General features: G+C 45.4%; 2 protein-coding genes, 1 long non-coding RNA gene and 3 other non-coding genes across 6 annotated transcripts; 5 read left to right on the forward strand and 1 right to left on the reverse strand.

Annotated features, from left to right (window-relative positions):
* Positions 1-691: 691 nt before the first annotated feature.
* On the forward strand, positions 692-4,953 carry RPL23 (ribosomal protein L23). The gene is made up of 5 exons (XM_044999441.1): positions 692-771; positions 2,094-2,177; positions 2,843-2,971; positions 4,413-4,526; positions 4,821-4,953. The coding sequence occupies exons 1-5, from the start codon at positions 759-761 to the stop codon at positions 4,901-4,903; spliced, it is 423 nt and encodes a 140-aa protein (XP_044855376.1). The 5' UTR covers positions 692-758; the 3' UTR covers positions 4,904-4,953.
* LOC123356595 lies at positions 2,647-2,779 on the forward strand. Its single transcript, XR_006575395.1, has one exon. It is a non-coding gene; the product is annotated as a small nucleolar RNA SNORA21 (small nucleolar RNA).
* Positions 4,954-7,864: 2,911 nt separating the features above from the next.
* C25H17orf98 (chromosome 25 C17orf98 homolog) lies at positions 7,865-12,356 on the forward strand. Its single transcript, XM_044999440.1, has 3 exons — positions 7,865-8,321; positions 10,796-10,895; positions 12,076-12,356. The coding sequence occupies exons 1-3, from the start codon at positions 8,115-8,117 to the stop codon at positions 12,231-12,233; spliced, it is 465 nt and encodes a 154-aa protein (XP_044855375.1). The 5' UTR covers positions 7,865-8,114; the 3' UTR covers positions 12,234-12,356.
* A 1,594-nt stretch (positions 12,357-13,950) lies between these two features.
* On the reverse strand, positions 13,951-17,340 carry LOC123356308. The gene is made up of 3 exons (XR_006575311.1): positions 17,191-17,340; positions 15,874-15,974; positions 13,951-14,021 (listed from the first exon to the last, which is right to left on the reverse strand). It is a non-coding gene; the product is annotated as an uncharacterized LOC123356308 (long non-coding RNA).
* Positions 14,476-14,547, forward strand: TRNAC-GCA. Its single transcript has one exon. It is a non-coding gene; the product is annotated as a tRNA-Cys (tRNA).
* TRNAC-ACA lies at positions 14,814-14,885 on the forward strand. The gene has a single exon. It is a non-coding gene; the product is annotated as a tRNA-Cys (tRNA).
* Positions 17,341-17,392: the final 52 nt, after the last annotated feature.

Consider the following 17,392-nt stretch of genomic DNA (forward strand, 5'->3'; position numbering starts at 1 on the left):
TGGTTGACGATATAAAGCAGGTATCCACAGATTTGCAGGGTTCTATTAATAGCATGGGTGCCTGCCTCTGAACTGATGCTCAGAGGGAATTGGGAGAGGGAGGTTTTTGTGTTGTTGCACTGGCATTGGATGAAGGGGTGTTTGGATGGGAATAAAACTGCGGTCCTGCCCACCCCAAAGCACTTTATACCAGAGCAACGTTGTTACCCCAGGTTTCAGAGTAGCAGCCGTGTTAGTCTGTATCCGCACAAAGAACAGGAGTAGCTCACGAAAGCTCATGCTGAAATAAATTTGTTAGTCTCTAAGGTGCCACAAGTCCTCCTGTTCTTTTTCCTGTTACCCCAGGTGCCCATGCCAAACTTCAATCCTGGGAGGATTTGCCTTTGCAAATGCCCCCCTTCTCCATCAACCTACCACCAACCCTTCCTGCCTCTAGTGCCTGTGCCACGTGTGCTTGGTGGGCTAAGGATCTTACATCAATCGGCTGCAGTTCCCCACGCGCCTCCATAGGTGGCACTGTGGTGCACTGAGACTACCAGCGACTGCAGAGACCAGAGCGCCATTCCTTATCGCGTGATGAGGGACTAGGGCGTAACTGCGTCACGTGTCGAGGGAGGTCACCGCCTCCGTGCCGTCATGTGACGTGTCTATTGGGTTTCCGGGACGCCGTGTGACGTAGTAGGCCTTGCGCCGTGCGGGAACTAATATCCCAGCATCCTTTGCGCCACCCTTTCTCTTTTTTTTTTTTTGGACCCAAGATGTCCAAGCGAGGTGAGGCCTAGTGAGAGCGGCTCCCACCCGGGGCGGGGAGCATCCGTCGCCATCCTCCGGCCCCGCGGGTCACGCGGTTCCGGGACCCGGGGGGATGGACGAGGGGGAGCCCGAGCTCCCTTCGGGGCCGGGTTTGAGGGAGGGAAGGAAGCGGGGACAGGCCCGCTGGGGAGGGGGACTGGCGGGTCCCGCTGAAGGGGTGGAGGAGCCCGGGCCTTGGAGGGGGTGCGGAGGTTTCAGGCTGTGAAGGAGCGGGAGGGCCTAGGCCCTGGGGGGGGGGGCTTTCAGGGTGAGGCCTTAGCTTGGAAGGGTGAGTGCTGAGGTCCATGTGGATGAGAAATTAGGATCGAAATAAGATCCTCGGTGCAGGGCCCAATTTGGGGGTAGGGGCGCGGGGGGAGCTCAGGACCTGGGATTGTCTCATGGCTGGAAACTGCTCCTTGCACCTCGGCACGCGAGAGGAGGAACAAGCCCTGTAAGTAAGAGAAAGAAAAGTGGCTGAGAGATACGGTGCTTTCCTTGGGCTGAGTAATGTGTTTGATGCCTAGAATCTACAGGGATGGGCAGGTTAAAAATGCATTGGCCTGAGTGGAGCGTTTTAAATCGCATGTTTTAAAATAGCCGGTTTCAATAAGGTTTGAGACTGTTTGGATAATTGTGCTGTTGCAATTTTAGATTAAAACTTATAGCAAATGGAGAGATCACTCAGTACTCTTGTTATTAATGCCCCTGCTGGTAGGGTATTTTATTTGAATTATGGTGTGATATAGGCAAAAAAACGAATTATTGTAGTGACGACCCTGGTGCTGCAAATATTTAAATAGATTTGTAGCTTTATTCACATATAAGCATTTATAGCCTCAGAGACTAGAATGGTATTTTCATTAAAAACCTCTCTTCCTGTAAAATCTGTCATTTCAAAACAAGACTGTATCATTGTTAACAGTGAAGAATTATTTAGCGTTTCAGTACATTAACAAAGTTGTTGTGAATTTTCTCATATGCACTGTGCCAGAATTTTCAAAAATAGCTCCAAATTAGGTGCAAATGTAAGCACTTGTGGTTGGGGTTTTCAGAAGCGTCTAATTGATTTAGTAGCACAGTCTTCCAGTGCATCAGAAGATGGTATCGGTTGCAAACATGGCACTGGCTATTTGCTTATCAATTTTGCGTTTGAGTTTGTGTTCTCCTAGTAAGGGTTCTAAAAATCACTTTAAATACATTTATTTTATTTAAACTATAAAATTATTAATTTTAATCATGATTCATATCATCTCTGATATAGGAAAGAGGTTACAAATACTTTTCTTTTTAACCTACAGGACGTGGTGGTTCGTCCGGTGCGAAATTCCGTATTTCCCTCGGTCTCCCGGTGGGAGCTGTGATTAACTGTGCAGATAACACAGGTGAGTCTGTCTGGCTCCCTTCTGGAGTCAATATCACTTGTTTCTGGTTCAGCAGCCCTTCTGCCTTGTCTGTTTATCTGGTTAGGGTTTGTGTAGGTAACTGACTAAAGGAAACCAGGGGTTGGAAGTTGAAGCCAGGCAAATTTGCACTAGAAATTAAGGTGCAAGTTTTTAACAGTGAGGGTAATTAACTATTGGAACAACTGTGTGGGCTCTCAATCACTTAGAATCTTTAAATCAAGACTGGATACCTTGCTGAGAGAGATGCTGCTTAAGGTCAAACTGAAATTATGGGCTTGACACAGAAATTACTGGGTTATGCCAGGAACCAGATTAGTTGATCATCATAATGGTTCCTTCTGGCCTTAACATCTGTGTATCTGTTAATCTGCTTCTGTAGAATTTAAACTTATTGCTCAATAATGATGCTAAAAATGCATCCTACCTCAGAAGCAACAACATCAGCTTCCCCCTTCTGAGAAGCACTTGCTGGGTCTGTGGTCAGTGACTCAGTGAGTTGTCGTGGAAGGGCATAAAAAAGGCATCGCTTTTGGGTGAGGTGGCGGCATGTGCTGTTAACTTCAATGAGCGGTGTGACAGTGACCCATGAGGGGACATCTGTTATGTGATGAGTTGGCTAATGCAAAATGGTTTTTTCCTTGTAGGTGCCAAGAACCTGTACATCATCTCTGTGAAGGGGATTAAGGGGCGCCTGAACAGGCTGCCAGCTGCTGGTGTAGGCGACATGGTCATGGCTACTGTCAAGAAGGGCAAGCCTGAGCTCAGGAAGAAGGGTGAGTGTTGGAAGTGTCCCGTGGGCTGGGCTGGAAGTGTCTGCTACAGACGTGCTGTGCTGTAGGTCTAGGACCTTAGGTGCCCAGATTTCCCTCAAGGCAGTGCTACAAAAATGATTTGTTTCTTTGGGGAGGGAGGTGGGAATACTGTCTGGACACAACTGAGTTGTGTTTGTCACCAGGTGTAACACAAACATGGGTGTGCATGTAGAGTATGCTGGGTCTAACCTTGATGTACGATGATCGCAGCATTGCAGCTCATACCCAAGACAGAACTAGAACTGACATAACAGCATGATCTCATCAGGCCTCCATCTGCGGCTGGACTTCCTAGTCCCTTGTAGATTGCCCTTCCTCTGGGAGATGGAAAGGCAGCCCTTCCACATGGTATGTTGAAACTGCCTTGCTCCTCCCAACAATGATGCTGGAAGTAGGCAGCCTGTCTCTGAAGCAGCAGCTTCCCCCTTCTAAAAAGCACTTGCTGGGTCTGTGCTCAGTGGCTCCGCGAGTTGTCGTGGAAGGGGATAGCAAAACCTCACTTTTGGGTGAGGTTAGCAGCAGCATGTGCTGTTAACTTCAATGAGTGGCGTGACAGTCCTGAAAGTTCACATTCTGGTTTGATTATTAGTATATATTTTTTCAGTTAGTCTTAAGTGTTTTCCCTGCTGGATGTCTCTGTGGGGAGTGACCTTGTGTCTAGAAATGTGGCCAGGTTTACCTTACAAAAGGCTGTTTGAGCACAGGGTTAGAACATGAATCTGCATCCGAGTGACTGAATACCATTCAAGTGTAATATTGCATTGGACTAGTTTTTTTTTTTTTTTTTTGATGGATATATACACACACACACACACACAGCTGGATTTTCCTTCTGAACCAGCACACTGCAGCTCAGCAAAGAAGCAGTCTTAGCCCTTGTGAAACTAAATACCAAAGACTTGCAATCAAAGTAAATGTTTGGAGTGGTGTTTAGGGTGGAAACCCGCTTTAAATGCTCGTCATAAATGTAGTTCCGGTGAAAGGCTTTGGCTTGACAGGCTGGGAAACTGCAGACCCTTTTGCTCACAGAGCAGACAATAGCCAGGAGGACTGCTCCCACCTCAAACCTACTCTTCACAGTTTCTGTAGCCCATCCAGTCCTTGGCTTCTCAGATGAAGCCATTAACAAAAACATTTTGTGACATGGATGCTTGGTGGTATCAGTCCCAAAGGCCACTGATGGTAATAACTTTGGTGGCAATCCCCATACAACAGGAAACCTTTACTGGGACCAAAATCCTATATGCCCGTCCTATTGCCTATTGAGGCTTTGCAAGGGTAGGGCTCAGAAGAGGACACTTACTGTTCAGCACAACATTGTACCTGGCTGATTCCTTTTGAGTTTCTGCTGTTGGGCTGTACTTGGACATTTAGGATCCTGAGCTTGTCTTTCTCCCTGCAGTGCACCCGGCAGTGGTAATTCGGCAGCGGAAATCGTACCGGAGAAAAGACGGGGTGTTCCTCTATTTTGAAGACAACGCGGGAGTGATAGTAAATAACAAAGGGGAAATGAAAGGTACAGATGGCAATCTATTGCACTGGACAAGAGCAAACTCATAAAGAATAGTGCAGCACAAATGTCTGCATTCCTGGCCCAAGGAGAGCACCACTGTCTTCAGGCAAAAGGACCAAAGCTATCCTTAATGCCGTGAAAAGTGGGTATCTTGGATGCTCCTGCAGAGAACGTGATGGCTCTGTTGTTAACATGCTACAAGCTGCCTGAACAGCACTCGCAGAAGAGGGATGTGGTCGGAGTGTAGATAAGCTCTGACTAGTTCTTAACTTTTTTTTCCCTTTCCCACTTTTACAGGCTCAGCAATCACAGGCCCTGTGGCTAAGGAATGTGCAGATTTGTGGCCCAGGATAGCCTCCAATGCTGGCAGCATCGCATAAACCTGCTCCATCCTCGTTGTAAAGATAAAATAAAAGTGGTTGCACCAAAATTCCTAATGTCTGTGTTGATACTGTAAAGCTTGGAACATCACCTCCCTAACAAACATGGCTAAGGTGCTCCTAGCACGAGGGCGTGGCTGCCTGGGGAGAGTTTACCTTTACAGCTTTGGTCATATAGGTATAGTACCTTGTGTGGATACACTTAAAAGTATGACTTTTTTTTTGTTGAGTTTAAACGCCTTCCCAAGCAACACAAACTGAACTACAATAAGGCTCTCTAATACCAGAATAAGAGTCTCCAGAAAGGGGTTATATGGGTATAACAATATCTGTTTTAAATCACCCCTAGGGTTATACCAAAATGTCTTTCTTGTGTAGACAAGGCCTGAGGCTCCAATAGGAATATGGCAACTTGGTTTTAAAACCTGTGACTCTGCACCAGGAGACAGATCTTCATGAAATAACCCATGACAGAATAATGTCCTTCGCATTGCAACGGCTACCTGATATTTTTACATTTGGTACTACAGTAGAACCTGTTATGAACTGACCAGTCAACTCACACCCCTCATTTGGAATGGGAAGTACACAATCAGGCAGCAGCAGAGTTAAAAGGAAAAAATAAAAACACGTACAGTACTGTATTCCATGTAAACTACTAAAAAATAAGGGGGAAGATTAAAAAAAAAAAGTTTGACAAGGTAAGGAAACTTTCTGTGCTTGTATCATTTCAGATGGTTAAAAGCAGCATTTTTTTTCTGCATAGTAAAGTTTGAACATAGTGTGACATGACATAGTATTAAGTCAATGTTCAGTTGTGAACTTTTGAGAGAACAAACGTTTTGTTCAGCGTTATGAACTTTTCAGAGTTACATACAACCTCCATTCCTGAGGTGTTCCTTCATAACTCTGAGGTTCTACTGTATAAGATGCTCATGACAGACAAGCTTTGTGAGAAAAGCACTGTTTGAGTTTGAACGACAGCATTGGTAATTGGGTCTCGTAGAGTAAGCTCAGGAAAGGAACTTTCTTATTGAGAACGTGCTTAATGTGGACCAAGGGCATAGCAGAGCCCACCACTGTTGGAGGAGGCGATGGCTGCAGCATGTGCTACTAAACCCTGGGAATGGTGAAACAAGCTTGAAGGTGAACTAAGATGCCTTATTTGACAAATAATGCCACATCACAAACTGATATGTGCAGACTTGAATTCCAAATACCTTTTAAGGATGAGCTGATGGGCTCTCTAACTTTTTAAGACCGGAGTTACAGCATTTACGGTGAAACCTGCAAAAAGTGATAGTACAGGCTGCTACATAGTGCAAAAAGCTTCAGTCCTTATGCTGTGTGATGGGACATGTCTTATCCCCAACTTTTTTTTGTTTTTTGTTAAGTGCAAAACTGTGGATGTGAGACTGAATGGAATTGCAAATAAATCAATTTTCCTTCTTTATACCAGCGTGTCAGTTAAGGGTGTGGTGGTTTTACCCTATGGTCTTGAAAGTTAGGGGTTGTGTAAGCATATTGGTTATGTCCACACTTATGGAGCAGACACCAACAAGTGGTTTTTCGGTCAGTATTGGAACACCACTTCCACAAAAGATATTAACTATGGTTATGTCAACACTGCAAAGTTGTCGACAAAACTTTGTCTTTCACAGGTACTTAAAAAAAGCCCCTCACGAAAGACAAAAGTTTTGCTGATGCAAGTGGCCGTGTGAACGCAGCTTCATTGGCAGGAGTGCGCTCGCGGGGCTGGAAGTATTTTGTCTGCAAAAGTGCCGACAAAGAGCGTTTACACACGCTGACTTTTAGCGAAAAGGCTTGACACCGCCTTGTCACTAAAAGCTGCGTGGTGTAGACAAGCCCTATGTTGAATGAAGCACTCTTCCGTCGACATAGCTGCATCTACAGTGGGGGTTATGTCCACATAGCTGCTTGATTATGGGTGTGATTTTCACTCCTGACTCTTAGTTATGCTGCTGTAACTTTTCAGCATACAGGAGCTGGCCTGCTGAGAGCATGCATAGGGGTGGGGTTTCCTCATGAAGTGTTGAGGGCTTCACATCTGGATCTTTACCAGGGCCTGTGTGGAGCGGAAAAGTCCTTCAGTCAAATTAAATCGTACAATAATACTGTGCCCTGAAAGTTTGGCTTTTCTAGGGCTTTGTAGGTTCAGCCCTTGTCAACCCCTTCCCAGTGCAGCCATTCGCTGCACTCCCTGCATGGTCTGGAAATAAATCCCCAATTCTGTTTTAATTTGCTTCTAGTCCAGGGGTCGGCAACCTTTCAGAAGTGCTGTGCCCAGTCTCAATTTATTCACTCTAATTTAAGGTTTTGCGTGCCAGTCATACATTTTAACATTTTTAGAAGGTCTCTTTCTATAGTCTATAATATATAACTAAACTATTGTTGTATGTAAAGTAAATAAGGTTTTTAAAGTGTTTAAGAAGTTTCATTTAAAATTAAATAAAAATGCAGACCCCCCGGGCCAGTGGCCAGGACCCAGGCAGTGTGAGTGCCACTGAAAATCAGCTCGTGTGCTGCCTTGGGTACAAGTGCCATAGGTTGCCTACCCCTGTGCTAGAGATTGTCCATTTCTGATTGTGCTAAGCAGTTTGAGTGGCCCTGACTAGACCACTTCCCTGGGGGCTGCTGCCCCTCTCCAAAGGAAGCTTCGACTCCCAGGTGCAGGCACAGGGGAGGGCCTATGGGCCCTGATTTTCTGGATGGCTTGATGTGAGCATGAGGGACTCGCTTACAGCGGTGCCCAGGTGCTGGGCAAGGCAGCAGGAGATAGGTTAGACTGACCCTCGCCCCGTGGCGCTTTAATCTACCCCCAAACAAACCGGCCGCCTCTGATGGGGCTGGTAGCTGCTAACACACACACACACACACACGCAGCCACCTGCGGCTGGCTAACAGCTGACTCCATCCCAGCCCCACGTGGCGGGACGGAGCGACTCGGCTGGGCGCAGCCTTGCTGGGCGGCGGGTCCCGCTCCTGGGGGGCGGGTGATGGGGAGGCCTGTGCCCCCCCACCCCCGGCCTCTCGATTCCCAGCCGGGGCGGGCAGCTGCCCCGCAGCTGGCTCTGGGGAGCGTCCCAGGGGCGGCGCCCGAACGTAACAATGCAGGGAGGCGGCGGCGCGGGCCGGGGGCTCACAGGGAGCCGGGGCTGGCGCCGGGACGGGGGTCCCGCCGTTGCTCGCCATGGCTTGCCTGAGCAGGCGGTGTCTGCAGCGGCAGAAGGGCTTTATCCTGGACGGGGTGGCCGTGGACACGCTGGCCGGCAGCTACGCGCACATCCCGCCCAAGCTCTGGTCCGCTTTGCCCCCCTACAACGCCCAGCTGGACGGCCACGCCGCCAGCTACTTCGCGTCCCCCGCGGTCAAGGCCCTGCTGAAGAGCACGGAGCAGGTACGGTGCCGCTGCCCGTGGCCGCAGCCCGGCTCGCTGGGCCCCAGGAGGGGGAGTTACAGGGCTCTGGAGGGCGAGGAGAACTGGGTAGCAGCTCGCCTGGGTGCTGAAATGAACGAACCGCAGGGGGAGCCCGTGGCAATGCGATCGTCCTGCTTTTCTCCCTGGTGGGTTGTGTAGCTACCATCTTAGTTCATGAGTCTGTGTCTATGACCAAAAAATTGGGTTTATTTGTAAAGGCAAAAACCGTGTCTGGCTATTAGGTGTCTCAGAGGAGACAGAATTTTACACAGTTCTCCTGCAAAGCAGGAAGCCTGCGGATCAAAAATGTGGAGTATGGGGGAGCTGTTTGGTGAAAGAGGATGGTTGGTTTCTTTGTGGGAAGATTAAGAAATCCCACCATCGCAGCTTGCCCTGGCATATTCAATTGACAAATTTCTAAGCAAATTCAGAACTAAAAACTAAATGTACCTTAGACTGTAAACTATTTGGTCACATGCGTCTGACGGAGTGGGTATTCACCCACGAAAGCTCATGCTCCAATACCTCTGTTAGTCTATAAGGTGCCACAGGACTCTGTGTTGCTTTTTGCAGATCCAGACTAACACCGCTACCCCTCTGATATTTGTGTTCTGTTTGTACCATCCAGGCCATGACAGGGGTTCCCAGGCAATACAAATAATAATAAAATGACCTGTGATTAACTTTATTAGAAGTCCATCCCCTTCCCCGCCTCTCAAATTTCACTTTTCCTCTGCTTAGATTTTTGAGATCCTTGCTGTTTCTGACCTCACAATGGTTCTTGTGTCATTTTCAGTTAACTGTGATGTCAGAAAACACCATACATGGTCAAACCAGCAAGCGGAAAAGGGAGAAGGAAAGTCATGGATTAGCAAAAATTAGCCATTTAAAGAGAAAACAGAACCATAGACGGACAAATTGATCTGGGTCCTGAAAATGACACAGTTGATAAAATGTTGATGTCCAGATTTTGGTAGAATAACAGGCAGATCTGTGGCATGTTGGGTTATAACACTGTGGTTATAATTCAAAGAATGATGTGGTATTACCTCAGCCACTAGTGGACAGCATAATTCCCTCTCACTCCTCTTCCCCAGCATAATGTTCTCCCTGCTTAAGAATTCCAGCTGAAGGTGGGTGCGAGAAAGGAATAATCTCTAAATAATGGTGATTTTGTGGTTCTTTATGTAGCTGGGATCTTTTCTTGGTTGCTTAATATCAGATCAGTTTAAAAAAAAATTTTTTTTAAATGTTTTGATCAAAAAGCGAACAACTGTTGCAGTCTGTGTGAAATTTATTTTGTAAAGAAAAATATACAGGGCAAGCTACCATCGTCACACATGATCTACCTGCGCTGACCTTGTCCTCTTGCTGTCTATGCTTTCTGTGCTGCTTACAGAAGCTCAGTGCTACCCAAGCCATGGTGAGAAAGCGAGAGAGATAATGCTCATTCGTATTCTTTTCAGCTAACTGAAATCGCATTTCATCTCAATTTACTGTTTAAAATCTCACCGATGCTTCATAGAAAACTTTTGAAATAATAATCCTTTGCATTTGTATGCACTCCATGAAAGAGCTTAACAAAGAGAAGGTTAAGGAGTAATTTGGTCGCAGTTTATAAGTACCTATGTGAGGAACAAAAAGTTTGATAATGGGCTCTTCAGTCCCGCAGATAAAGATATAGCAAGACCCAATGGCTGGAAGCTGAAGCTAAACAAATACAGATTCAGGAGGGCAGAGTGGATGATCACAGTGGTCCCTTCTGGCTTTAGAATATATGAAAATAATGCCCATTGTGTCTTTCATTGTGCTTTGTACAATGACAAACACGGTTGGTGCTTAATAAATAATTTAGACCTGGTTCCTGCAGTCAGATCTGCTAGCATGGACACCGGAAGCCATCATAAGGGATTCCACACTTGCACTGAGGTCTGTGCTAGCAGATCCGGCTGCAGACTTAGGGCATCTTTCACTTTCAAAGAGCTCTACAAACGTTAGCTAGCTAATGCACAACCTGGTACCATATTTAAGTCACTAGAGTTACATCAGTGATTAATCTGGCCCTGTCGCTTTAGAGGGAATTCTCTGGATATATCTGATATTTTATGTATTTCATCTCATTAGCTATTATTGATTAAAGATATTTTCACAGCAGCAGGATTGCATAGCTTCGGACTCTGGAACAATAAAGATCCTGTTTTCATGCACCCCAGATACATTATGAGTGCATACCCAGAGCTGTTTCTAAATGCAGTGCATTTTCACGCTGTGTTCATGTGTCTTTAGAGACAGGACAAAATCAGGTAGCTGGTTTGTTAGGTCCTGATCCGATGCTACTGAAGTGAATGGGAACTTTGCCATTGACATCAACAAGACTCTTCATGCTGGGATTTAGGGACGAGCCAAAATCTGGCTTTGCTCTGAGTTTTTGTTCTTTCTCTGACTTGTCCCAGCACCGAGGTGGTACATCCAGGGATGGTTGGATAGTGGATTATTTCCACATCTATGGGCCAGGGCAGAGGTACCTGAACAGGAGGAACTGGGCAGGTGCAGGTAAGACTCTCTTCAATAAGCTCTTTTCCAATCATCAGTTCTATGTATCACCGATTGGGTTAAGAATCATGAGATTTTAAAAGAATAATAAATATTGGTGTTATTTTTTTTTATTAACGTGCTTTCTGGTTTCATAAAAGTTGGGGTAAAGGTGTCAAGTTTGCAAGCTTTTCTCCTCAGTCATAAGGCTACAAACTTATATCCTGTTAAAGGAAAGCTGAGTTTTTTGTATAATCACTTGATTCCAGGATTGGGGCTCTCTGAAAAAATCCCAGATGATAAAATTGTAAGAGTCAACAATGCTGCATTCCACAGCATCACTTGGCAAAAATTCCTTTCTGTTAAATAAATATAACAGCATTTTTCAATTTTAACACTTCACAAAGGAGGTTGCTATCATTTACCCCCATTTTACAGATGGGACACTGAGGTGCAGAGACAGGCCATCACTTGCCTAAGATTACCCAGCAGCAGAGCTGGGAATAGAACCTAGGTTTTATATGTCAGAGGCTGGTGCTATAGCCACTAGGCTACTGTTTCTCTGGAATTAGTAAACTTGGGAGCCCTGGTTCTGACCTTACCATGTCCTGGCCCCTGCAGCAGAGAGTACAGAAATCCTAAACAACTCACAAGGGGATGGCAGAAAATACCCTTGGTGTGGGGTGTGGGCCCTGCTTTGGGCCTTCATAGGTGGCACTACTCTGGTCCCCAGTCCCCACTCCGCAAGTTATGGGTCTTGGGAAAACTATTGTAATTTAGGGCTGTAATTTTCACGCTGTGTTCATGTGTCTTTAGAGGCTAAGTGACACTAGGGCCTCTTTGATGCTCAGCATCCAGACAGCACCAAGCTGACTTTGCCTGTCTTTCCTCTGAATTGCACCTCCAGAGAATCTGAGCCTGTGTCACCTCACACTTAGGGCAGGTCAAATCAACACGTTGCTTTAACTGTCGCCAGCAGCCCCTGGCCTGGGCCCACCAGGACTCCCAGTTGCTAATAGCAGAGCTGAACGGGTGGGGGATTTTTACTAAGTTTTCCCTAGCATTGACAAGGCTACCGAGCTTGTGTGTAGCTTGCACACCAGTCCAAGTTCGCTCAGTGGCCTGGGTGAGTCGCTGGATGGAGCACAGCTGGAAAGGAAGGAGCTATAGAGACTGATGGGGCCAACTCTCTTCCCCACAGGCCACTCTTCTGAGCAGGTGGGCGGCCACTACAGCTTCCTGGCAGACGTGAAACCCATGAAGGGCTACAACGGGTGCTTCGGCTATCGTCGCAACACCCCGGACCTGCGGGTGAATTCGTCCTGCTTCGGCGAAGTCACTGTGTTCCCACTCCACTGATGCCGAAAGAGCTGCTTCTCACATACCCCCGATGCCAGCCCCTCCGGGTGCCATGGAGACCTGGAGACACTGATTAGGAGTAAGAAATGGGAGCTAAAATAAAATATTTGTTCTCACTTGTTCTATTTTAACAGCTTGTTGTTACGGGTGATTTATTCGCCTAGGATACGCGCTGTTGATGCAGCATCTGGGCTCCTGCTTTTACCAGCTGCTCTGGAACTAGGCTGACTGATGCCAGGTGATAGCGCAGGATGACTAGCTCATGCATGGCCTTCCCCATGTGTTCAGAAGAGAATCTGTGGGCCAGCCCAGACCTTCATCCCCAGAGAGACGGGGAAGATACTACCTGTAATACAAGGTGCTTTAATCTCTATCTATAGAAGAGTCTAGATAGATTAAAAAAAACACATGTATTTGTCAACAGATCTTCATGTATACAGAGCATTAAGGGGGGAGAAAAATGGGAAAATATATTGTTCCTATTCAGCCAGGTGGATGACACCTAGGGGGCTCAAGCCCTGGGGAGAAGAAGCAGTTAATATTTTTATGGTACCCAGAGAGATGAAGACACGGCCCCTGCCTGGAGGACACTTTGAGTGGTTGCCTCGTGTTTGTTGAGTTGTTTTGGTTTGGGGTTTTTTCCCCTCCGTCCCCCCGCACATGCAGTGACATGGGCAGGCTTTTGAGCGATTCAGCAGCAGTGTGAGGTGGTGGGAATACAGTGCTCTAACGGAGTGCGCTAATCTAGTTCCATCTAGGGCACAAGAGCTGTTAACACAGGCCCCCTCATAAGCAGCATGATGGAGTCTCACTTGGGGCTCCGTAGACTCTGAGGCTACCCCAGGGCAGGGGGTGGTGCCATCTAGACTCCCCAGAGGCTCTAAGTTGCGTTATGCATGTTGCAAAGCTGGGCAAGGCCTAATCAGGCAACGCTCTGCATTCTGGATGCTGTGGCTTCTTGTATAGTGTGAAAACAAGGCCAGGGATTATAGGGGCCTTGCCTATGCTAGCATTTGGGGTGGGGGTCTCCCACCATTACACTATCACCACTGCAAGCACCAGTATAGACATTCTGACCATCTCAGACCTGAAGTTCTGTGAAAATAAAACAGCCCTTGCTGCTAATGAGAGAGGTCACACCCAGAGAAAAAGCCCAGTTGTTTGGGTGGAGTGAGGGAGCTGCACAGAGACATCCAGCCAGGAGTCACAGCTGGTCACCTGTCAGGCCCTGATCCTGCAGCTACAGCAATATGGGCAGAACCCTGCAGTTGTATAGATCCCCATTAACTCCCCTGGGGTTCCATATAGGCAGCTGCAGCTGTGGGCTCAGGGTCTGGTATTATAAAGCAAGCTGGAAGAAATTAACTGATCCAAATGACATCTGGTAAATTTCAACCAGAAAATGCTTCCGGGGATGAATGTGTTTACTTTTTCTTACATTGCAGTGGGGCCCAGAGGCCTCAGTCAAAGTCAGGAACCCCTAGAGCCAAGCGTTGTACAAATCCCTGCCCTCCAGGAACTTGCAATCTAAGAAACCAAATGATATATGAAGGAGAGGGGTATTATAGCTTGACATTTTGTTTATAATAATCATAATTGTGATTCTCATCTCCCCCTTCCTTTGCTTTATTCTATTTGACTCATTACATTCTGCTCCACTAAACTCCTTTTTCATCCACATCACCTTCTTCATCTCCTTGCTGTAAGCTTACCCGAGGTTATTTTGGTGGTGTATAACTGCCAGCATGTTCTGCCCCAGAAATAGCTGCCTTTCCATCAGTCAGGTTGCTGCAGAAGTAGATATTATAGTGGGTGTAATCACAAGCGAAGGACTGTGGGGTGATTTGCCAGCTTATTAAATATGGCTTGTGTGGTTTCAAGGTGTGCTGGCCATGAGAAAGCAAACACAAGCCATTGAAAAGAAGAGAGATTTTTTGTCATTGGTTTAAAAAAACAGAACTCAGAGAGAATTAGAGCTAGAATGTTATTACCTTGGCCCAAGTGAACCCAATTCAAACTGCAGTGAGACCTTTTTTTTTTTTTTGGGAGTGGGGGGGGGAGGAAGTTAAATGCAAAATGAAAACTGTGTGGGCACTATGAGAAATAATTACAGGTGCAGTGAGTCTGAGAAATAGCTACCGGCACAATGAACCTATTACAAGAAGTGGTGAAGAATAACAATGTGACAGAACCAGTATCCGTGACTAGACTTACCTGTCACCTTTTCTTTTTTTTGGCAGGTGGGGGTATAGCTCAGGGGTAGAGCATTTGACTGCAGATCAAGAGGTCCCTGGTTCAAATCCAGGTGCCCCCTTATTTTAAACAAAATAAAGACTTATTGGTTAAATATTGACTTTTTTTGCAGTCACTGTGGACTGATCTTTCTTTGATTAGGTTTCAGCCAGTGAAAAAGATATAGACCACTAGTGGAAAGTGGAGTAACAAGCTGAGAATCCTTAATGGAAACGTGGACATTAATTAAAGTGTATTTCATATTGCAGAACTGAATTATATGGCTTGAGTCAGTGTGACCACTAATTAATATGAAACAGTTTCCACCAAATTAATAATAAAGATAAAGTGGGTATAGTTCAGTGGTAGAACATTTGACTACAAATCAAATAGTCCCTGGTTCAAAGCCCGGTACCTCCTCTCTTTTATTTATTTACGTCTGAAAAACAAAAAAAATACAATGGGTCTGTAACTAGCACTGTTTTAGTAGGTTCACATTTTGCACAGAATTACAAAATTTAACCTCAATATACTCATCACCTGTTCATATCTATGAGCAAAATGACCCATTAGTTGTTTAAAATCACAAACTAAACAACAAAATTATGAATTTCTGGGCAATACTAGTACTTCTACTGACCTGCTTAAAAATATGTTTTAAAAATGCCACTGGTACAATGGGGCCCTGATGTTCTTGGTCTTAAACCAATAGGTGCTATTGTAATAATAATTAATACACAGCTCCACAACAGTAGATGATGTACATGGGCTGATGGTTGAAAATGATGTTTTACTCACATTCTTCATCAAGAGATTCACTGTAAGATGTAGGTTAGCACAAGGTAAGTTAGAGGGGCTTGGGGGGGATTCAGTAACATATCATTTGATTTTTGGTAGAATACTTTTTGAGTGTAGGTGGAGGAACATCAAGGATGAACTTTGAAGGGTCAGAAAAAGAACTGGGGTCACCCAGATTTGGGCTGGGGAGCCGCTTGATCTTCAGTCAAATGCTGTACCCCAGAGCTATACCCACACCAGTAAACATGCTATTGACTAAGCGCTAAAAGAGATTTTTATGCGGATGGCCTAGTTAAGAATAATTCATTTTAAGAATAATTTGTGGTTACAAAAATAGAAGCAAATAGAATAATCAACTGGAACTTATTACAATAGCTCCTTAAATATATTGGGTGAAATCTTGGCTTCACTGAAGTCAATAACAAATCTCCAATTGACTTCAATGGAGTCAGGATAGCATCCACTGTATTTAGTAAAAACCCGTATCTTCTTAAGTCACCTTGCATTAAAATGAACCAAAGCATGCCATCTTTCACGCAGCAGAAGACCATTCTGAGCTCATCTGCTGTCCTGGCCACATGTAAATCCCCTTTTAAAGTCCTACCCTTACCATGCTGCCTATACTGGATCTGATTGATTTGTATGAGTTGCAGGTTGTTATTCCTCTTCCCTGACATCTGTTGTTAGACTGGAAGTTCTTTGGAGCAAGAGCTGTTTGGAAAACAACCAGCCTAAAGTGAGTGTTAGCACAAATAAATACATTTAATAATAAAAATTAAAATGATTCAGGGATGATCACCATAAACAAGATCACTGATTCCTATCTACCATTGGCAAAGGGGGGCATAGTTCATGAGGCATTTAATTTCAGAGTAAGGGGTCACTCATTCAAATGCATAGGTGCTCCCCGAACAAAGACAGCTTTTCCCGATCTTCTGCAGAAGTCTCAGATACAAAGAAAGGTGAATTTATTAGGTCTCAGGTTCAAATACGGTGCTATATTTCTGACCATTCCATTGTGTTCAGGAGTTGCTCAAAATGGCAATGCTTAAAATGAACGTAAAGATACAAGACACCTTTGTAACTCTGGACTGTGCCTCTTTAAGATTGTGATGCTACAGTCTGATGAGTCCATGGAACAACCAACTGGAAGTTATTAAAAGCTCCTTTTTAAATGTTAGATTTATTAGATTTATTTTGAAAACCAGCATCTGACTAATGTATCTTTTATTCAAATCAATGGAGACAATTTGTAGTACCTAGACATAAGGCACAATTTTTTAATAGTGAGAGTAATTAACAATTGGAACAACTTGCACAGAGTTGTGGTGGATTCTCCATCACTGAACATAAGACTGGCCATATTGGGTCAGATCAATGGTCCATCTAGCCCAGCATCCTGTCTTCCAGTAGTGCCCAATACCAAATGTTTGAGAGGGAATGAACAGAACACGGTAATTTACTGAGTGATCCATCCCGTCATCCAGTCTCAGGTTCTAGCCGTCAGAAGTTTAAGGACACCCAGAGCATGGAATTACATCCCTGACCATCTCGGCTAATAGCCACTGATGGACCTTCACAACATCCCCTTGCAATGAGTTGCACAGGTTGACTGTGACTTGTGTGAAGAAATACTTATTCTATTTCTTTAACTCACATCTAATTATTGTACTGTTTATTAAAATGAACAAAGACCATTCGTAGTAGCTCCTTTTGACATTTTTTCTTACTGTCCCCTTTAGCGAATTATGGTATCAGTTCTACTAAATTTGAGTCTTAGATAGATAACGGACTTGCACTGTAATCTCTGGGAGAGCAGTTTGTAAGCCCAGAGCCGAACAGTAGGGCTAGCCATACTGCAGTAATAAATCACCCAAGGCTTTGTCTTCACTACATTGTTAGCTCGAAATATAACTTGAGTGTTAACCTTAACCCGACTCCCATCTTCCACTGATGGTTCACGGCATCGTTACCAGGCCGATGAGCCAGCACAGCCACACCTGTTCCCCAGCTCAGTTTTCTTCTCACATAACGTGTGGATTCTTCTTGCAGTCCCCTGATCGCCCCCTCTGCTACTGTTTCTTAGGCCCTAAGCCCTAGCTCTTACTTCCCAGGCCCATAGCCCCCCC

This window comes from Mauremys mutica, chromosome 25, assembly GCF_020497125.1.
Source record: "Mauremys mutica isolate MM-2020 ecotype Southern chromosome 25, ASM2049712v1, whole genome shotgun sequence".
NCBI classification, from domain to species: Eukaryota; Metazoa; Chordata; order Testudines; family Geoemydidae; genus Mauremys; species Mauremys mutica.

Bases quoted from the DNA above. Each gene is read 5' to 3' on its own strand.
- C25H17orf98 (XM_044999440.1), top strand. From the start codon at position 8,115: ATGGCTTGCCTGAGCAGGCGGTGTCTGCAGCGGCAGAAGGGCTTTATC. The intron at 8,322-10,795 runs GTACGGTGCCGC...GACTTGTCCCAG, and splicing joins TGCTGAAGAGCACGGAGCAG to CACCGAGGTGGTACATCCAG. The intron at 10,896-12,075 runs GTAAGACTCTCT...TCTTCCCCACAG, and splicing joins GAGGAACTGGGCAGGTGCAG to GCCACTCTTCTGAGCAGGTG.
- RPL23 (XM_044999441.1), top strand. The intron at 2,178-2,842 runs GTGAGTCTGTCT...TTTTCCTTGTAG, and splicing joins TAACTGTGCAGATAACACAG to GTGCCAAGAACCTGTACATC. The intron at 2,972-4,412 runs GTGAGTGTTGGA...TTCTCCCTGCAG, and splicing joins GCCTGAGCTCAGGAAGAAGG to TGCACCCGGCAGTGGTAATT.